General features: G+C 35.9%; 1 protein-coding gene across 2 annotated transcripts in view; it reads right to left on the bottom strand.

The window, feature by feature from the left end:
• LOC150101994 (leupaxin-like) overlaps positions 1-23,244 on the bottom strand; it is a 173,847-nt gene that overhangs the window by 116,513 nt on the left and 34,090 nt on the right. Inside the window, exon 1 of one of the 2 annotated variants that reach the window (XM_090400308.1) lies at positions 20,069-20,218. The exons of the other annotated variant lie outside the window; for it this stretch is intronic. Within the exon in view, the coding sequence (XP_090256434.1) occupies positions 20,069-20,150 (82 nt within the window). The 5' untranslated portion in view covers positions 20,151-20,218. Of the gene's footprint in view, positions 1-20,068; positions 20,219-23,244 lie in introns of those variants that run through there. 2 annotated transcript variants of the gene reach the window in all.

The following is a 23,244-nucleotide window of genomic DNA, read 5'->3' as shown; positions in this document are numbered from 1 at the left end:
CCGAAGACATTGAAGGCCGAATTTTCAGTATTTGAGGCAACCAATAAAAGAACAAAGAATTTAGATTTATTATTTGATGCCCTGAAAACGATAAAACCAAGTTCAAGTGAGAGAGAGAGAATTTTCTATTTCAGGCAATTTTGTATCCAGAATAAGAACAAGATTAAGTAATCGTTAGTGGACATTTTATGTTTTTTGAAATCATATTTCCTGAAGAAAAATACTAAATGAAATAAAAATTTATAATTTATATTTTGTACGGATTTTAGTTTAGTTTTTTTTTTTTAATTTGGTTTTGTATGGAGTATATTTTATTTTGTTATATTTTTGAAGTTTTCCATTAATATTGAATAAACTGAAAAATTGTACGGATTTTAGTTATTTTAGTTTTTTTTTTAATGTGGTTTTATATAGAGAATATTTTATTATGTTTTTTTTTTAGTTCCATAAATATTAAATAAACTGAAAAAATTTTAAATAAGTATAAATATTTTTTACTGTTTTAATTATATTTTTTTTTGTAAATCGAAAACCGGTTTTTTGAAAATACTGGAATTTGAAAACCGGTTTTTCAAAAGTCGGTTTTTGTATAAATCCTAAAGAAAGCAAATGAAGGAAATCGTGAACGAACAATTCAAGATGATTATACAAAATGTTATTTACACTGCTTAATTCATTATCACAAGCCAAAATAAATTAAGTTAGCGGGCCAGACATGGTTGGAATTACAACAGAAGCAAGTAAAGCTATTAAACCAGTATATTATGTCGGTTAATTGTGTGTATGTTCCGACAGCTTTGCCTATTTGGTGGGATGAAAAATGAGTTTTCTGGAGGGGAAAACCCAACTACCTCCGTCGTGTGAAAGTGGCTAATCACCCTCAACTGAAAAGCCCTCATAAAGATTCCTCGCGTGCCAGACGAACTTCCCTGGAGGAGGAGCTCTTCCACCTACGTATAAGACCAGCTAAAGTACCTTCGTCTCAAACGCCCTTATTTCTCTCGAGAAATAAGGACTTAATTTCTTGACGTTGCAAAATCCTTTATTCACGTCCTCGATAAATTCGAATCTGGATTTTTCCAACTAAAGGGAATCGTCGTTACCAATTGAAATTCGATGTTGCTGCGAATATTCTTATTTAAAACAAATAATTAACGTGATTTGTTCTTATAGTTGTTAAGCTGGAGAAGCCAGAAACTTAGTAATACACTTGAAATATTAAAACATGCCATATTTGGCATGTATTATATTACAACAGTTGATCTACACCCTCTGTCCAAAAAGAAACCGAACTTTTCGAAAATAGAAGAAACTAGTGGCGCCACTTGTTGTATCTTTTTGTTGTCGAAAGCGGCAACCTTCATTAGTGTTGTGTCAACTGTTTATGACATTTGTTTCATTAGAAGCCGAGTTATAGTGCCAAGAATGACAGTGTGTTTTGACGAATGGTCGGAAAATGAGTCTCAAACAGAGAACTGCGATTGACTTTTGTGTTAAACCTGGTAAACGTTTTACCAAAACGTATGAAATGCTTCAAAAAGCATACGGTGATGAATGCTTATCCCATACTCAAGTTTACGAGTGGTTTAAGCGATTTCAAAGTGGTCGTGACACGCTCGAGGACGACGAAAAGCCGGGTCGTCCAAAAACTGGACTGAGTGAAGTTAACATCCAAATGTGCGTGATTTCATCAAAGAAAACCCGAAATCGTCCGTGAAATTGATTGAAGATGAATTGGGGACTCCAAAATCAACTGTGCACAACATTTTGACCGAGAGTTTGGGCCTTCGTAAATTGAATTCGCAATTTGTTCCCCACAAGTTGACCGACGACCAAAAAATGTATCGAATTGAACATTGCAAGGACCTCATTAAAACCGCTCGTAAGGATTCAAACTTCCTTGAAATGATCGTTACTGGTGAAAACCTGGTGTTTTGAGTATGAGCCCGAAACAACGCGCCAGTGCTGAGTGGAGACCACAAGAGGAGCATCCGAAAAAAAGTGGCTTGGAGAAGTCAAAAGTAAAGACAATGCTGATTTGTTTTTACGATTCCAAGGGGATTATCCACAAAGAATTCGTTCGGCCTGGCCAAACGGTCAATGGTGAGTGTTATCTCGAAGTTTTGAAGCGATTGATAGCGAGAATTCGTCGTGTAGGGCGTAAATATCGTCACGACCGACCGTTCGTCAAAACCAACTGTCACTCTTGGCACTATAACTCGGCTTCTAATGAAACAAATGGCATAAACAGTTGACACAACACTAATGAAGGTTGCCGTTTTCGACAACAAAAAGATACAACAGGTGACGCCACTAGTTTCTTCTATTTTCGAAAATTTCGGTTTCTTTTTGGACAGAGGGTGTATGGTAAACTTTTCATGTACGTCTGTTAAGTTCATAAGATACTAACCTTCAGCAGAATTCCGAGTTTCTTTCACCAGGAACGAATTCTTATACATCGTTTCCCTTCATCCCATAAGTGTTCAATCTGGTTTAGATCAGAATCTGAGCTGAGCAGGTTAATCCATTAAAAGCATACTGTTATTCCCAAACCAAGAATTTGTTGTGTATAGGGAAGAACTGTCTTGCTGTAACATGTAGAAATTAACACAGAATTACTAAGCGCAGCATTAAGCCTTACCACTCATGGTATCGATGAAAAATAGCGGACCAATTCCACACCACGAAAAACACACCCCACACTTCCATCACTATCTTTAAGACTGTAACTATAGAGTTCAATTGGTAGCGTTCGTTGGATTGTTGCCAAATACACGTTTTCGATCCGATGGCAACAGATTGATAGAAAAAAATCATCGCCCCAAATTCGTGTGCACAAAGTGGTCGTCCAATAATATATCCAATGAAAGATCGTTGGTAGAAAATTTGAACATGAGATATATTCTATTTGTTGTATGTTATTACTTTATTCATAGCCAACTTGTAAACAACGGTTTTGTTTATGTGTTTATCATGGGTTATTTATCTGGCAATACGCAATGGGATGGCATACAAATGTTTATTTCGATACGCAAACAATAAAACATTAAGAATTCAGTGAGTTTTTTTAATTAATTAAACATTAAAAACGTTTCTTTTAATTTATATATATATATATATTCCAGAAATCCGTAAAATTGCATGCTAGCATCTGTTTGGAAGAAAATGTTCTTATAATGAGGAACCAGTGGCGGCTCGTGGCTTGAAATCGTGGGAGTGCTGCAACTTTCGAAATATCCACACTAAGTACGTGTTCAAGCCACACTAAGTACGTGTATACGTGTTTGAATAAAATATCAAAATTATGGTAAATATTTAAAAAAATATTGCTTATTATTGCTTATTATCGATAAAATTATACAGTTTGATATCATTCAAAATTACTTAAAAATAAAATCCATTATCATAACCCCAATAATGTTCTAAAATAAAAACTATAACAAATGTTATGTCTTTAATTGTAATGTCCAAATATTTAAAGAGACGGAGTAAACACAATAAACAGTACGAACACTCTACAGTCTGTGTTCACTGGGCATCTACAGATGCCGTATGGTCACTCCAATGCTCGATGATGTTCCACACTAGGCCTCGCCATGTAGTCCTGTTGTTTGCCCTTCTGGCAGCCTCAACTCTCTGAAGATCAGTCGCTCCACACATGCCATCCATCCATCTCATTGATGGTCTACCCCTGCCTCTTTTTCCAGGAACTTTACCTTCTATTACTGTTCTGAGAAGTCCTCCTTCCATCCTTTCTATGGGTGTTAGAAAAGATTAGTAGAACTTTAAGGAGATTGACAGAAGAAAGTTAAAATATTTTGGACACATTTTCAGTGTATGATATCCTCAACAGCCTTCTGTAACACCACATCTCAAAAGCAGATATCCGTTTCTTATCTGACTTCTCTGGGTTCCAAGTCTCGCATCCATAAGTCTGTTGGAAAAACAACTGCATCTAAAATCCTCAACTTTATTCCCATGGAGATAGATCCATCCTTCCAGATTTTAGACCGGTCTCTGACTATTGTTTTAGCCATTCCTAACCTTTTTCTGACATCTTCTGAACAGCAATTCTTCACATTAATAATGGATCCCAGGTACTCAAACTTGCTGACTTGCTCAATTCTTTCTCCATTAAGATACATTTGTTTCTCAAGCGCTTCTCTGTTTGTTTTTCCTTTGAGAACCATGATCTTTGTCTTGCTAGAATTGAGTTGAAGTCCTCTGTTATTACTGATCTTCTTAACTTTGTCAAGAATTAGTCCTAGTTCTTCCATGTCATTACAAAGGAGTACCGTATCATCAGGTACCTCAGATTACTGATCAATCTACCTCCTATCGTAATTCCTGTCCTGAGCTCATCCAATACTTCACGCATGATGTCCTCTGCATATATACTAAACAAGTGAGGAGAAAGTAAACATCCTTTTGAAGCCAGTCAGTCAATCCAACACCTGTTCTTACTGTGGCTTCTTGCTCCTTATACAAGTTGGCTATCAACCTGATAGTGTGTTGAGGAAAACCCATTCTTTTCATTACTTCCCACAGTTTCACATGCTCAACACAGTCAAAAGCTTTAGAGTAATCTAAGAAATACATTACCAGAGGGAGTCTGAATTCTTTATATTTTTCTATGATCTGTCTACGGCAAAGGATCTGATCTCTGATGCCCCTACCTTTCCTAAAACCTGCTTGTTCCTCAGGCATATCTGCCTCAACTTTGGCCTCAATCCTGTTTAGCATGATCTTTAATAAAATTTTGCTTGCATGAGATATCAAACTAATAGTTCTATAATTCTTGCATGCCTTCATATCACCTTTCTTGTGTAGTGGTATGAAACCTGACTTCTTCCACCAGTCTCTAGGCCATGATCCTGTCTCCCATATCCTTGTAATCAATCTATGAAACACTCTTATCCCTCCATCCCCTGTGGCCTTAATTAACTCTGCTGGGATTTCATCTGCACCTGGGGCCTTATTGCTGTTGATCTGCTTAACTGCTCTTTCAACTTCATGCCTAAGTGGAGGAGGTTCCAAATCAAAATTTTCTTGGTGGGAGGACTCCACATTTTCTTTATCCACTCTGCTGTACAGTTCCTCACAGTATTCTTTCCATCTGTTTTTGATTTCCAACTCTTCTGTTAGTAATGATCCATTCCAGTCTTTGATGACATTCAATTTAGGCTTGAACTTGTGCTTTAAGTCACGAGCTAAATAAAACATCCTTTTATAATTATGCCTTCTCATCTGGAACTCTATTTTTTCACATTTATTAGTATAGAACTTTTCCTTATCCTGCTTGATGGCTCTTCTGATTTCTCTACGTAATCTCTTGTATTCTTCGGTCCCTGTGTCTCTTTGTTTTTCCAACCGCCTTCTTCTGATTAGTTCCCACTTTGAATCTGATATCCATGGGTCTCTTCGTTTTCTTATTGGGATGAGATACGTCTTCGCTATATCCTGTATTATCATCTTGACTCCTTCCCAAAGAATTTCTGGTGAGATTTCCTCATTGGTCTCCAAAAAATCATCCAGTCGAGTTGATGTTTCTTCTGTGAATCCACTAGGAATTACTTTAACATCCAATCTAGTGGAATGTGCCTGACCTGGAAGTTTTCGGAGTCTTAGTCTTACTTTGGCTCTTACGAGCTGATGGTCTGTACCACAATCTGCTCCAGGACAAGTATGCCCATCAGAGATGCTTGTGTTCCACTGCTGGAGAGCCAGGATGTAATCAATCTGGTGCCTTGACCTATCAATGTTGGATGTCCAAGTATAGGTCCGTCGTGGATGTTTCTGGAAGCAGGTATTGGTAATAACTAATCTGTTAGCACAGGCAAATTCCAACACTCTTTCACCACGGGTGTTACGTTCACCCAGACCAAACATGCTAAACTCCGGCCTGACTCTCATACTCTTTCCCACTTTTGCATTTAAGCCTCCTAAGATGTACAGTATGTCTCTCCTTGGTAGGCAGTCCAAAACAGTTTGTAAGTTTTCATAGAATTCTTCAATCTCTTCTTCAGGCCTATCCGTGTGGGATGCATAAACTACCACAATTGATACATTGGTAGGCTGGGCCTTAAGTCTAATGGAGACTATCCTGTCATTAATGGGGTTATAACCAAGAAGGCTTCTTGCCTGAGTTGTCTTCAGTATCACAGCTACCCCATGATGTTTTGAGTCACCACCTGAGTAAATAACTAGCTTACCATCCTGTCTTTTGAAGTGACCTTCTCCATTCCACCTGGTCTCTGTAATTCCCAAGATGTTAATTTTATACCTATCCATCTCTTTACAGACAATCTCAAGAGTACCCATCTGTAAACCCCGGACATTCCATGTACCTATGTAAAATTCTTTTCTAAGATTAATCTTATACATTCTGTGTTGCTCATTCACGGTATCACTGACTTTTGATGGAGACTGTAATATACTTCTCGAACAGGACCCTCTGCCTAAGCCCTGAACGCGGCTCTGATTATTCTGCGCGACAGCCGATGCAGCATGAGATGCGAACACTCTACTATTGGCGCAAACTGCATATAAACAGTGGAACTGTGCGTCGGACAGTGCCCCATTACGCTAATAGTTCGCATCTCAATATGATGTGCATACGCTTGCACGCGTAGCAATATGATACCGTGGTAATCACAGTGCTGTTAGCGTCCTTCGCTCTCCTAAGTGCTAAAAGATGGATTTTTATTATTTTTTATACAAAATAAGACAATTGTATAGGATTGTTGATGAAAAAAAAAAATAAATATTACACGCAAATATAAATAAATTAATAAATATATTTATATATCGAGAAAAATTGGGGGTACTGCAGTTCTGCAGTGCCTATGCACGAGCCGCCCCTGCAAGGAACATTTATAAGGCCTTCTTGAACAAACAAAAAAAAAAAAAAAAAAAAAAACTCTTCATAACACTTTCATAATAAGATCTGCTAAATCATCTTCGAAAATGAGTTAGTTAATACGAAGGGCTTGTCTGTTTTACAGGTGAAAACACTCGGTTTTATTTTTAATTTCCAAAGCAGCCAAACTAGTCTAAGATTACAAGCAGCTAACAGATAAATAAGTGGAATTTAGTTGGGAGAACTGAGGGGAGGAGGAGGGATGTTGAATTTTTGCCCGTTAAGAGTCCTGAGGACACCACAAAGAACCATAATAATAAAATTGGCATTATTATTTCGTTTTTCTAATTACACCTGTAACTTTATGGTATATTTAAAATGGTATATGAGAAACATCCTAAATAGCTTTCCTATGTGACTACTGCTACATGCATAAATAAATAAATAAAACATTACGAATGAAAACGCGAAATTCTTGCTATTCTCGGTGAATAACTTCCTTTAATACACTTAAAAAATAAATAAAAATACTGTCATATACGTTTCCTACCTTGATATATTAGCAAACAACATTCTTTTAATTTTATGTATTTTTTGACAGAAATATCACATAAAGTTTTTAAAACTTCGCTTTGGGCACATTAATACTATACGAGAGAAAGAGAGAAAAAAATGACGTTATTTTGAATAATTGTGGGTTGCAATTCTTGGGGAATACTAAAGCAGGAAAGCTGTTTTAAACAGCAAAGCAAAAACAGCAGACGACCAAGCTAGTTTGGTGAGTTTGAAGTTGACTTAAGCCAATGAAAACGGGTAGACGAGTAAACATACGTCTAGAACACGTCCAACACTATCTACGAGCATGCCTTCTTTATAAAGTTTAAAATGTTTGGCTGAACTAAATATCAGTCGCAGAATTAATGGCGGCTGCTCAAGGACGATTGCGTCATTCTAAATACAGGTTTGAGGGGATGAAAGCGAGAGGCTATTATTCTGATTAAAACACTAACTCAATGTCATTTATGTGACAAATGTATCTTAAGCACTATGACAAATACATATTTAACTGATGAAATCATTTTTATTTTAAGCGCGTCCATTACTTTTAAATTTACAGGAAAGAAAATACTCATTTGTTATCAAGAAAAATTTAGGATCATAACAAACCAATAAACAGATTTCAAGAAAACAAGCACGTGTTAAACGGTTATTTTATTCTAGTTTAAACACAAAATAAAATAAAATAAAGAAATCATGAACCTTTACGCAACTTCCAGGAATGAAAGTTGAGTAAAGTCTTTATCTCTCCCCTTGTAAATAACTCTCAACAGCTTAATGGTCTCAAGCCGATTACCCCTTCGTTCTCTACCAAATTCTGCAGATAATATACTGTCTTCATAACTATCAATCCATAGTTCTGAATATAAATATATATTCGCCACTGTACCCTAAGGTTTAATGCAGCTGGTTCATCACTCATCTGCTGCATCCCCTAAAGACGATATTCATGACTGTAATCCGTGTGTGTGTGTTCGCTGGGCTGGTTTGCTGTTCTGGGGGACGAAAAACCCGAGTTTCCGGTTGAAAAAACCCCTACCTCCGTATGAGACCGGCTAACTCACCTTTAGTCGAAAGAGACCAGATAAAGGTTCCTCACGTCATTGACAAGAATCGAACCCGGGTCTTTCCGACCAAAGGGCTTCGTCTATATCGACTGAGCTACGGAAGCAGTAACTTCCACTCAAGAAAGGTAAATCTATAGGACATCAGTTACAGATTCAAAATATTAATGGTTTTTTCTATTATTTTCTATTTTGTTTATTTTTACATAATCCGATCCAGCTTTAGAGACTAAATATGGAACTTTGTTCAAGCCACTTCAGGCCTCCAGTTAGCAGGGTAGTATCACAACTAGCGTGAAATTGAGGCGTTGACAATGAAAAGGGTGTAAGTGCCAAAAAGAAAACAATTGGTGTTGGAACATGCATCACTGAAAGAGATGCATGTTCTAACACCAATAGTATAGACAATGAGACAAGTTCCTTAGCCCATTCGTTCTAATTTTAATTCCCGTCAACAGATCGCGCTGGATGCAATTTTCCTCTAGTTGGCATTCGATTTTTTGCTTCTCCTGTAAAATTTGGATTTTGGCACTTACACCCTTTTCATTGTCAACGCCTCAATTCATCTCCCAAATCATGTCCAGAGTGGAATTTAAAACCCAAGACTTTGGTGGTTAGATAACAGAGACGCTATCCACTCGGCCAATCAAGCCGGTCTGGCACACCGTGTCTCTTAATTTTTCGAATTTCTACTATCACCACAAGATACCGTCTCTTCTTCTTCCAATGTTTTAGCCCAGCCTCCCTTCTGTGCATTTGAAAGTCAAAACCTTACAATTCGTGATGTCAAACTGCTCATATTCCTACTGAGTTTTTCCCACATTTCCATCTCATTCAAGAAGAGAGCCACGGCATTGACAGGATACTTAACATCCCTCCCTAACTTCACATCATTTACAAACTAAAATCTCTCTCTCTCTCTGCAACACAGTAACAGTATCGGTAACATAAAGATTAAACAGTAATGGCTGCGTTCTAGGCCCCGTAAAATCCACCTGTCACTTCTCTCCAATTTCCATCACAACCTTCTTTTGATTCTATTGAACAGCCAACTGCCAATCCACCTCTTCTAACCTGATATCTAAATCCAAACGTTGCAATTTAAATATCAACTTGTCATGTGGCCATCTGTCAAATGTTTTTGAATAACCCAGAAAAATTACAGTACGTGCATTTCCGTATCACTTTATTTTAAATGGCGACCAGATACTGAAACAACCATGCTGACCTCCGCAGAGATAATTACCCATACCTACGAAGTCTGTACGAGCTCTTACTAACTTCCATGACTTACAAATTTTTCAAAGATCTTAGCAACTATAGAAATACAAACTGATCTATAGTTTAATGGCTCTTATCTACCGCCTTATGTAACAGTGGTAGATAAGAGCCTATCTTATCCTCCTTCCACTCCTCAGGGACTTTTCCAGTTGCAAAACGGACAAAAATACGTTTGCGGATTGAAATAGAGCAATAATAATTTCTCAACTTCAAGCAATATACTGCTTGTGCGGAATTAATTACTGTACTAACTCTTTTTTCAAACAATTATCACACTTTTTCAATTACTGAAGTTAATACAGAAATGTGAACACTTATTTACAGCGTTTATAATTTTCATTACGTTGTTTCAAACACCAATCAAACATTTCATGCTCGATACCGTGATCAGATATAAGCACAACAACAATAATAATAACGTTTGGATTATGTGTTTAACATTAATGAAATCATTTTTTTTTTTTTTTTTTGCCTGCTTATTTGCTACAAAAATGGAAGAGGAAAGAAATAAAGAAAATTATTCAAGGAACCATTTCTTTTTTTTTTTTTTTTTTTTCTTCTTTTCTTTCGTACACCAAAAATTGGGTCAAAATTCTGGAAAGAGTTTAAACAAGACGAGACAAGATCGGATTACTACAGACAAGTGCAGGATAGTTCTGCATGCCGATTAACTCAGCCCTGAATGTAGACTAAGAACTAGCTATAAAAATAAACTCCGAAAGTCTCTAAAATCTTGTCATTCAGTATTTTTCTGAACCATCATATTCGGGCAGGGAAAAAAAAAAAATCACACGAAATCGATCATAAAATCTAAGTCTTTTTTAAATCACACCACCTAATGAAAAATTGCAAAATAAACGCGAAGTATCTATTCAAGTGAATGCGGTTATCGCATTTAAGTCTATTTTTATTTTTCTATCTTATAATTCCTTCTTTCCACACCTTCAGTGCTCCTGAAATTTCTAGAAATATCAGATACTCGCCAGAGGGCATTAAACATTTGATTGCATTTTACTATTAATGATTTGAATTTCATGAGCTAAATATAAATCATTCTAATAATAATTTTGAACTTTTAAGACGTAAATTCTTAATGTCGTTATTTGTAATAATAATCTGTAGTATTTATAAGTCCTCAAGGCCCATGAGCTGCCCAGATTTCATAGGCATAATTTTAGGATAACGTGGTTAGGCGTATGCCTAAATGTATATTCTTGTGTAGAAACTGCGCATGTTCATATACTGGCCTCGTGATTCTAAGTCTAGTATAGTTACTTTAAGAGTAATCTCCCAATGTTCAGGGTCGATTCCTCAAATAACTCTAAGCAAAATAGATCACCACGGATCTTTCAACATTGGTCCTTTAGACTATGGTGTCCAAGGTCACATGAAAGCGTTAGTAAGAGCAAACGGATAAAGATAGGGATGCACTTCATCGAAGAATGTTGGATACTATCGGCTACAATCGAAATGACAGACCAACGATAGAAAGAACAACGCAAGCATTATTAATTTGCTTGGAAATATGTGTCAAGTAGAAAACAGATGTTAAGTTAAGCCACTATAAAAGTTTATTGATATCTGTTTCTTAAAATAATCGACTTTCCAATTTAAGAATAAGCTTTAAGATGATAAAACAGATTTCTGTAACTTCCAAAATAAATTTAAGAAGATATTCTAGAAATCGGACTTAATGAGTGACGTTTACAAAGCGTAAGCTTTTGTAAACAGACTGAATGGTTTGCTTTTAATTTGCCTATTTACAATCGGCAAATTAATACTTTGCCGATTGTTAATTTAATTACTTATTGTAACTACAATAAAATAGGCGAATATTCCAGTTTTAAACGTTTATATTAATTTTATAAAATGCACTTTTGATAACAAAGATATGTTTTTGAATATTTGTCACAAAGAACTCTGATGTTCCGCAAAAAAAAAAAAAAAAAAAAAAAAGTTTCACTTTTAAAGGCTGCGCCCTAAAATACATAGAATAATCAGTTTTGATTCTAAGTAAATTTTGTAACCGAGAACTCGTGAAATTCCTGTAAGTTCCTGCGACCACTCCTACCTCCGTCCAAAAACTGTAGGTTAATAACACGGCGTTTCCATAATAAAAATTTAAATCACGAAGAATAAAAGGGTGATTCACATAGAGTAAATTTTTAAATTTTATAGTTTAATTAATTTGAATATTTTAATAAATTATTTTCAATGCTAAATATACTTTTACAATGCATCCGAAGGATCGGCTTGTATAGACATTTTGCACTCCAGATTAAGACATTAAAAAAAAAAAAAAAAGTTACACGCTAATAATACTACTCTCTTTTGATACTACATTCCCAGACCGTGTCGGAGACTGTTGGTGATGGTTGGAATTTGCAATTTCCGCCAGGAAGATATCTTTCGTGAAAGAACAGTTCTCAAAAGGACCAAAGGGAGGAAGAAAAGAAGGGGGGAAAAAGGCAAAAATTTAATCTACATTTTTGGTGTTTAATGTGCTTTAAAGAAGCACGTGGGTATTTTAAGAAGTTTGTTTGTCAAGAGAAAAACCGGTCTCCTAGCACCACTGCTTGGATTAGGAAGGTTAACATTTCATTTATTTATCTTTCTCAATTCACGCACTGTTTTCACCAATAGTGGGGAAATCTTCACATACACACTGAACAAAAATAACTACTGAAGTGGACAAATTATTCTGGCGATTTTAGTACTTTTTTGTACTTTTAAAAGAATTAAAAAAAAAAAAGTCTACATTGGTTTTCTATAGCATCATTTCAGTTCAATCTCAATTCCTTCTCTTTCTCTAGACTTAGATTAATTATTATAGCACCCATAACAATCAAAATACCATATTAGTTATGAAAATTTTGTAGTAAATTTGAAAATTAAAAAAAAAAAAAAAAAAAAATCGGCTAATGCCTATGTTGTTCCCGTATAGGGAGTAGGCGGGGCCGTTTACCCTATCTAACTTTTAGAGACTGAGTGGGTAGTTCAATCTCCACTGGTAGCCAATCAGAGAGATAGCTGGCCCTGGGCTATCACTGATTCATCGGTACGCAGTGAAGAAGGCAGCAAGCTCGTGCCGCCATCTCGTGGTCTCTAACCCTAACACAATATATTTTTAATGTCTGAAAATAGTGTGGAGTCGACGGTCGATTTTCTTGAGTTTACGGGACGAAAAACCCGAGTTTCCGGGAGAAAAAACCCGCTAGCCCGTGCCAGAGATCGACTAACTCGGGAACCGGCCGAAAAAAGCCTCAGAAAAATTTCCTCTAGTCGCCGATTAGATTTGAACCACCAAATCCTTTCTTCGTGCGGCCAAGCACTGTAGAATGCAAACGCCACTTCTACTGAGCTACACAGGCTTTTTATTTGAAAATTTAAAAAAAAAAAAAAAATATATATATATATATAAAAAATTGACAAAAATGGAAAAAAAAATCCTTGCTCTCTCATGGTACAAATGTACTAATGTACAAAGCTTTAATAATAATCTTTCGTGGGTGGTAACTACATTAAAAAAAAAAAGAACAGAAAAATGGCACATACATGTATCAAATGAAACTTATAGGCCACGAAGGGAAAGAAGTTATTGAGAAAATATTTATGAACCTGAAGGGAGTAAATATAGATTAGTTAAGAAATTGTGATGAAATAGGCAATGCTGTTGATAAACAACAGAGCTGTTTTGATTTTTAGAAATTCTCTTTTTACTTAGTAAAAAGAGAATTTCTAAAATTTCCTGTTCCAATAACAGTTACATCCGAAATAATAAATTTTCTAAAATAAATGCTAACATGCAATACTAACATCAACTTCAACAAAAGTAGCTCTATCAAACCATATGTGTAAATAAAGATTCATTAAAGTCTATATTTGTAAATGCAGAGTTTGTAATCTAATTTCGAGATGAATCTAGATAACAAAGATGGTTTAAACTAGACTCCATGCGAGCCAATTCGAACGAATTAATTTAGGGGAAAGTGGAAAATTAGGTGAAATTATATTGTTATGCATGTATGTTCTTTTGTATGTTTAAAGTAAATTTAACAGAATAAAAATGCAACACACAACATAGCTCATCATCATCATCAACAACCATGGGTTCAATGCCCGTAGGTGTCTGATGCCATCTTGATATGATTCTTCCATTGCATTCTATTTTGTGCAAGATGACTCAGTTTGTGTATAGAGTTTCCGCACCATTTGACAACGTCATCGCCCCATTCTCTGTTTGGTCTTCCTTTTTTGTTCTTTCCTTCAATTATCCCGAACAGCAGCATTTTTATTTTCCTCTCATCGTTCATTCTACATATATGGCCAAAGAGACGTAGTTTCCTTTTGATTATTTTCTGGATCAGGTTTTCTTTTGGTTGTATTCGTCTGCAGATTTCCTCATTGTTCACTTTCTGGATCCAGCTTATTCTCAAGATCTTTCTATAGCACTTCCTCTCAAATGCTAATATCCTCTGTTCAGATTCTCTCAGGAGTACCCAGGCCTCTCATCCATAGAGCATGCTGCTGAAGATACAGGTTTCTACAATGCGCAGTTTAGTTTGCATCTTTATAGCTCGGCTCTTCCATATTTTGTCCATGGCTTTTAAAATAGTTGTTGCTCTGGCTATTCTAATTTTTATCTCTTTTTTGGGGTCCAAGTCATGTGGCATCCAAGATATGTGAAGTGTTCCACATTTTCCAGTTGAAATTTGTCTATGATAACTCTGTTCAGTAACTCCTGTTGTCCAAATATCATTGTTTTAGTTTTTTAAAAGTTGACATTTAGTCCATATCTTTTTCCTTCTGTGTATAGTGTTTGCAATGTCTGTTCCAGCCTTGCTGCGTCTTCTTCAATCAGAACGATGTCATCTGCAAAGCAGAGGTAGTTGATTCTCATGCCATTTATCGAAATGCCTCCACCTTCTTTAATCTTATCTAGTGTTCTTCTCAGATGTACGATGAAGATGATTGGTGATATTGGGTCCCCTTGTCTTGTGCCTTGATTAGTGGCAAACCAATCTCCAGTCGCACCTGCTATCCTGATTTTTGCTTGTGCTTGGCTGTTTATATCTTTCAGCAGGCGGATCAATTTATTGTCCACACCATAGGATTCCAAGACGGCCGATGTTATATTTTGGTCAATATTATCAAATGCTTTTTGGAAGTCCATGAAACAGCAGTATATCTTTTTGTTCTTTCTTCGAGCTTTTTCTGCTATTAGTCTTAGTGCGAGTATTTGTTGCACTGTACTTCGATCTTTTCGAAATCCGGCTTGTCATCAGGAAGATGTGCCTCCATATGACCTTTCAGGCTTCTGTTAGTATTTTCATCAGCACTTTGCCAAGATGACTCATTACTGCAATAATTCTGTAATTTGTGCATTCTAAAGCACTGCCTTTCTTATAAAGAACAACCAAGACCGATTTTTTCGACTTTTCGGGGGCATACCCTGATCTCCATATTTCATTACATAGCTTATGCATATAGCTACTACAACATAGCTACTAAACTTTATTATTATTATTTTGGCTACTTCCGCCGTCCAAATAAGTATTTTTTGCTATCACTTCTAATCTATTCGTCCCCTGGACGAATAGATTAAAAGTTTGGACCGCAAACCTCCCTGTTAAAACTGCTTTCTTTTTCTTTTTATCATATCAGAACAATTTTGACAAGCTCTTAGAAGGAGAATAAAAAAATCTTCCAAATAACAACTTTCGTTTTTTAAGTATTCCAATTTAATTATTACATTCAACTATAATAAAAAGCTTGAAGTTTGAACTTATTTAAGCCTCCACTTGTTATTTATTTTGTCCATTTCATTTTACTTTATGGGAAAAAAAGTGTTATGCTTGCGTAGCAGAACAAACGGCAGATTTAATTGCAGTACTACTGTGCAACAGATGGCAGCATGGTAAAGAGACAGTTGTACAGAATATATTTAGATTTTCCAATACAAACGCTTAGTTAAAAGTTCTTTCTTGTGTATATGTAGAATATATAAACATCATATGATTTATATCAGCAAAATGTTTTACCCTAAAATGGCTCAAATAAAAATTTTTAAAGATTATTTTCAATCTTAGTCACTTTTGAAATTTGCACATCATTTAAAAGTAATCATTTCCCAAAAGATGAATGGGCTGATTCATGTTTTTCTGACAAACATCAGAAAGCGGGTAGAGTCTGAGAAGAAACAGAGTACTTCTTCCTGCCCCTTCCGCAACACATACATCCTTTCGGGAAGATAACTCCATATCTAGTTTGAAACCTAAATTTAGCTTTCTGGTTTAAAGGGAAAAACTGCTTAAGCCCTTTTTTTTTTATGGCATTAGCGAATTTTATTAACTATATATTAAATATTTTAAAAGAAATTTATATAACATACAATCCTCAAACGCCTTTAATTAACTTAGAGAGAGTAGGCGAGGCTTTTTTTTTTTTTTTTTTGGCAAATATTTTTGTTTTCCGTCAAATAAAACCATTTTAAAATATCGGCTAGATCAGTGTGAGCAGACGATTCATTTTCCTTTGTCTGCAAACTAAGTTAAATATACATAAAAAAGTTTTTACTATCATTTTGTCCGCACTGTAAAATAAAACTGTTTTGAGATTATCATTTATTATTATATATTTTTTTTTTTGCCTGAAATGAACAAATACTGTTTTAAATCTATACATTATACTGTACTCAGCTACACATCCGCCTTACAGCTTGAAAGTAAGCCTAATACAGCCAATTTCAAAAAAGAAAAAAGAAAAAAAAAGTGATGTGTTTACCATCTAACTATCGACCTACTGTTCTCAACCTCAAATCTTTCAAAGCAATGGAGGTCATGAACAGTCAACTTCTTCGACATCTGGAGAACTGCCAACTAATCAATGACTTGCAACATACGCTTCGACAATCGAAATCCAAAGCAGATCTCGATCTCTTGTCCCACCTCTGGATAAGTGCCATGGAAAACTAGAGAAACCTGTTGCACGCGACATTTCCAAAGCATCTAACAAGAGTCTGACATTGAGGGCTTATCAGCAAATCGCCAACTTATGGTCTGCCTTCCTCCATTTGTAACTAAATTGCAAATTTTCTCTAAGGGTGTAATAGTGGAATGTGTTGTCTCTTCAGATTTTCATTTTAATGGAGATATTATTTTGGGTTCTTTTATTTCAACCATCTATATAAATGACTTGCTCTCAAGAGCTTAAATCATATCCGCAGTTTTGCTGATGACAGCACCCTCTACGCATCCTACTCAAATTCATCTACGTTAAGTGCACTAAACACTAATCTCCACACCATCCTGTAATGAAGGTGACAACAACCTACACATGTCAATGCTGCCAAAACATAGTTTTGCCTATTTCCTCGCAAAAAAAAAGACCTCAGTTATTCACTTACCTTTGATAATTCTCAACTTAACAGTCAAGAGAAGATATCTCTTTCTGATTTCTTTGAATCATCAGTTTCCAGAAAACTTGGCATCTTTTTTCGTCCAAGGTATTACTTCTGTCCAACTGTTTTCTGCACAAATTCAAATCCGTCCACTCTGGAATACTGTTCTCGCATTTGGGATCGTAATATCTCTCTAAAATTTCCAAAAGGACCAGTTGAAAATCAATATCATTAGATCTACGAATTACTTGTGATGCGAGTACCTGTCCACTTCCAAGTACTTCCATATTTGTCTTAGAAATATGAACGGGGTCTTAGAGGACCCTACCGTGGGAGGCTCTTCTAATCTACATAACCACCCCTGACATGCTTCAATTTATACAGCAAACAGTGCAAATTAATCATTACCAGATCCTTCCAGAGAGGCGAAGACTCATCAAAGGTCGTCACAGTAACTTCCACAAAGAATATCATATCATACTTTATTCATCAACTAGGTACTCATTGCCCTCCATGTGAAAAGTTAGTCATTTCCTTGATAGCTATAGACTTCCAAGGATTGCCACTTGTTCGTGCTCGTATTTCTTACATGGAAAATCCTGGCAGTATCCATCCAATTCATCTGACGCGCACCTTTAAGCTCTCCAAAGGCTCCCATAACCAGGAATTCTTTAACAACACAAGCTAACGTTCAGATGACTAAGCCTGAATCAATGGGAGTAATATTACTGCTCATGTTCTTATTTGTCAGTGTTCTCGCCGTTAAAGTAATTTTATGTATCCTACATCTTTGCAATATACCTTCTCAACTCCTTATCGACATCACTTCAAAATATCTCGTGTCCTTCACCTTCTGCAATAGACTTCCGTTAGTATCAGACGCTTCGTGTCTGAATTCAGACAAATCTTCTTGACGTGCCTTCATATCATCACTGAAAAATCTCTCCAACTATACATCAACACGAAACAAATGATTATCCCTTCAAGAAAAAAAAAAAAAAAGAAAATTCGAAATATCATTAATATATAGGTGGAACAATAGTAATCTAAATGACATCCTTGATCCATTTGTTACCCCGCACTCCCGGTTCTCGAGATTTACCTGTCTGATATCAGTCACTCCTCAATCCACTTATAATTAATAAATAACTTCTCTAACACATTTTCATTTCCCAAAATAACAAGCAGGACTATTTTATCGTAACTATTTGGAAATCCATAGGCAACCAGCTTTTATCTCTCACCATCTTTCATAGTCGAAAATAAGTGCGTCTCAATAGTAGTAGTAATAGCTCTTGGCAAAACCAAGAGCTATTACTACTGCTTTGATTTATAATAATGTCGTAATGACATTATAATGATACATTATAAAATGGGACCAGTTCTTGTTTATTTTTGTTTTCATCTGGGGGTCAAATATATCTGACACACGGGAAAGGTCGCAAGACCTATAGCATATCAATGCCGGGTATGGACAAGAGGGTAATAAGAAATGAGGGTTCTGTTAAGGTGTTTCTGAACAGCTCTAATAGATTAGTAAAAAAAAAAATCTCCCTTTAACAAATCCACGCTGTTCATCATAAAGCATCTGGTTATCATCTGCCCGTTCCTACATCCCAGTCCTAACTAACTTTTCCAATATTTTATTGCCATTACAAAAAATGTAAAACTGTATAACACTGTCCACATGCAACGCCATTACTTATCCTCACTCCATCCCTTGGGAACCTTTCTATTTCCAAGATTTTTATTGAATAACCAAATCAGAGACACCATCAGACACTTCTCATCTAGTCGCACTATCGTATTAGCATCCAAGGTATTAGCAACATTACTGATACCTTGAATGCTACCCGTTGCAACAAGCCTACAGTTTTCGTAGGACGCTAAAAGTGCTGTCATGGGTCCCACTTAGAGTGGCGTAATAACCATCCAGCATAATGATGACGCCACTGCAAAGTGTCGAAATTCTATGTACTTCAGGCTCAGACACCATCACAATTCCTCCATTTCTCTCTTCCTTCTGATGATAATAATAATAATAATATCATTTTCATCAGCATTAAGTACCATAAAAAGCGATTACTAAATAGCTGTAAAGATATTCTTCTACAACATGAATATCAAAAAAATGTGCAGAAATGCGCAAGGTTTATAGCAGGTGTTTTTTGATTAAACCAATTGAAAATGGATCCAATAATGAATGATTACAGGGAATTTGAATTTTTACAAAACTGCTGTGGAGGGCGAAATCGTAAAAATAGGAATAAGCCCGGTGTAAAACCACCACCACTCCGTTTATTATAAGTACAGTATAAGCCTTCCCATTAACATCCTGTACGATCATTCCTTCTTCTGCTGGTTGCATAAGATTCCGCCTAGGGCACGAAGAAGTTTTACAAGAAGTAGAAGTTTAGTTTTTTAGAAATTTACAAGAGTTTTCAACTGAAGGTGAGTTAGCCGGTCTCACACGAGGGTACGCAATTATCAAACAAAATACACGGGCCTCACAGCTGTAGTTGTTTCGGCCATACATAGAACAATCCGATTCTAAAATTTCAATGTTCTTACTATACACTAGTTACTTTCCTAGCATATTCTTTACACACTCCGTAACAGTGCGTTCACGACCTTTTTTTTTTTCTCTCTTTCCAAATGAGCGAATGTTTTAATATTTTTAATTCACTTAGAAACTTTAGCAAAGTATCAACACGGATTCAGAACAGTAAGCAAAATGAAAAATTATTTCGACTGTATAACAAAGTTTGGCATAAATATCAATTATAAAAATCATATTTAATTAAAACCATATTTTAAATTTGCCACATTTGTTTAAAATTAAATTACATATTTTAATAATTCGACTACACAGAGATTTTGGAATCTGTTGTAACAGTTCTTACTTACATCCAGGAGAAGTAGGCTTCTCGTTACAAGACTGATAGGGCTTCTGAGAAGTTGGTAAAGGAGGCAAAGTTGAAGTAGGCATATTCAGAGAATGAAACAAGAATGAATTAATACGAGCACCGGGTTATCTTTCAGTTAATGATTTTGTATGAGACTTCTTCTGGACACTTGCAAATATACACTAGCACATTCAACAGCGTAGACAAGAATGCTGCAATATTCCGACTAAAATGAGATTCCTAAGAAGACGTAGGCAGATATTTTTCGTGTCACAAACACGCTAATCACAAACATATATCTGAAAAAGGACACAGACACCCAATGCGCCAGCTGTCTCTACAAATCGTTAATGGTAGCACTATTCTTTGCTATCATTCGGATATCTCCATGTTAGCAAATAGTCAGTCCACTCTACAGCGTAAAGCATTAAATATTTTGCAATACCATGCGGTATTTTTTGTTTCTTTTTCATAAGAAAAATATCAAAGTAGTGCCATTATTCTCGTTACATTAGCCGCTGTGATTGGATGAGATGGTGGCACTGTTAGTAATGTCTATTTAAGGCTATGAGTGTCATGAGGTCAGGTCAGTGGGTGGTGCGTGACTGTTAATGGCCACCAGACTTTACACAGTACATGCAACAGGGTCAAGAACAAATTCAACGATGGCTCAAATATAGGTCAACGATCATTACTTAACTAAAATATTCGTGTAAATAAGAAATAAAAATTTTCTATACTGGAGATCGTTCGATGTCCGGAATACTAGCTCGCACTTATTAAACTGGTTACAGTATTGCTTTGACTTTTTAAAACACGAATGAATTTCATACTGCACGCTCAAATATTGTATTAGTGAAAGATGAACTCACACTTTTCATAGCCACTTCAGAACAGTATTTGGAAGTTCTGTGTGCAGACACTTTTAATATGATGCGATACAGTGAATAGCTTTTGTCAATTCATAACCGAATGACTGTGTTAAGGATTTTTTTTTTAAGTACTTCATGGGATAAAACGTTTGTAGATGACTAGTTTGCCATGATAGCCAAGGTCAAAAGGACTGGATTTTTCTCCTCTCTCCTTGGCTCACAAAACCTGGCTATCGACCCCAGGTGTTATCATTATCTCTCAGCTACTTGAAAACGAATCTTGAGATTACGTAATTTTGTTTTCCATACCAACTACTGCATATGATTTTCAAATGAAGTCTAAAATTTTTATCGATTATTTATATGTTGTATCACTAACGCGTACAGAAATTTATAAATAAAATAAGAATGGATGGTCAATTCAAATTATTCATTTTTGATGGCTGGGGGCTTTTTTTTTTTATTTTTTTTTTATTGAATCCCACCACGAAAGGCTTTAAAGCTTAGTATATTAGTACCGTGGGTAGGGTAAAGGTGAGATGAAAATGCTCCAGAGATCAAACAAGATACTTTTTTTCCCACCTCAAGCTTCCAATAAGCAGGAGGCAGGCAACGAAAATCATCTATGATGGTTGAAAGTGTAAAGACTCAAACCTCCATGCCTAAAGGGCTGCGATTCCATTGCATGTTGACTCGAGAAAGGTTCAGTATTCACTTGACAAACCCAACCGGCTCGGGTAAGCCACTGTGTTCAATACCATGAACGTAAAAACATTTCATTCTCTTTCGTGTTAGACTCAATGGCCTGTCACTGCCAAGTAACTTAGCTTCTTTGAAACCGCCATTAATGCTCTGGTAGGGTGGTTAAACCTATCTGAGCAGTGTATTATGGCGGTCAATTTTTCTGACCGGTTTGGCTCTTTTGTGAGATGAGGAAGGAAAATTCTTCCACTCTGAGACTGGCTAACTCACCTTCAGCTGAAGAGCCCTGATAAAGGTTCTTACCGTCCAGGGACGGCTCGTGTATAGGCACTACAGAACTGCAGTACCCCAATTTTTCTCGATATATAAATATATTTATTAATTTATTTATATTTGCTTGTAATATTTAATTTTATCATCAACAATCCTATACAATTCTCTTATTTTGTATAAAAAATAATAAAAATCCATTATTTAAATTAAGGGGATATTAAATCCCACATAGTTTTAAAACCGAATAAGAAACTCAAAGAATGGAATCAGAGAGTTTCTTGCCGAATATAGTAAACCATAAAGTATCGGCGACCACTGGCGTGAGCAAATGCAAGTGACCCTAGCACGTAGTGCAATACCGGAAGACTCGCAGCAAAGTCGGTAAATTCTGATCGCTATTCTTTGGTATAAAACACATTTCCAAGGAAATGTATGCTGTTGTTACATTATGGTAGGGAGGTCACTACCCAGACCGGTTTCAGCCTTTTGCTAGGGTCACTTGCATTTGCTCACGCCAGTGGTCGCCGATACTTTATGGTTTACTATATTCGGCAAGAAACTCTCTGATTCCATTCTTTGAGTTTCTTATTCGGTTTTAAAACTATGTGGGATTTAATATCCCCTTAATTTGAATAATGTTTTCATTGCCGAAATGAAGCTTATTAGCTCTTTATACTTAAGTAATAAAAATCCATCTTGTAGCACTTAGGAGGGCGAAGGACGCTAGCAGCACTGTGATAAACACAGTGCTGCTAGCGTCCTAAACGCAGTTCCACTGTTGTTTATATGCAGTTTGCGCCAATAGTTGAGTGTTCGTAGTGCTTATCGTGTTTACTCCCTCTCTTTAAATATTTGGACATTACAATTAAAGGATTTAATTGTAATGTCCAAAAATTGTAAATCCGTTTCTTTAATTACAATTAAAGGAATGGATTTTATTTTTAAGTAATTTTGAATTATATCAAACTGTATAATTTTATCGATAATAAACAATATTTTTTCATGTTTATTTTATTTTTATTTTTTAATTTTTACCATAATTTTGATATTTTATCCAAACACGTATACACTGTACTTGTGTATGTATATTTCGAAAGTTGCAGCACCCCCACGATTTCAAATCACGAGCCTCCACTGTTACCGTCCTAAACGGGATTCGAATCTAGGCCTTTCTCACATCAAAAGAGTCGAAGAGATAAGTGTGTTGTGTGGTCAGTAAACGTTCATTCTGTCGGTGAAAATATTAATCTGCGTTTGCTTTTTTGAAGAAAGAATCAGAATCAACAACTACATAAAACTATATATTTTAGAGATCAGGTTTAAAGAACAA

Source organism: Typopeltis vanoorti, chromosome 11, assembly GCF_054136105.1.
Source record: "Typopeltis vanoorti isolate ZY-2024b chromosome 11, IOZ_Tvanoo_1.0, whole genome shotgun sequence".
NCBI classification, from domain to species: Eukaryota; Metazoa; Arthropoda; class Arachnida; order Uropygi; family Thelyphonidae; genus Typopeltis; species Typopeltis vanoorti.
Note: the sequence above shows the minus strand (reverse complement) of the source record. Positions and strands in the feature narration are given on the sequence as shown.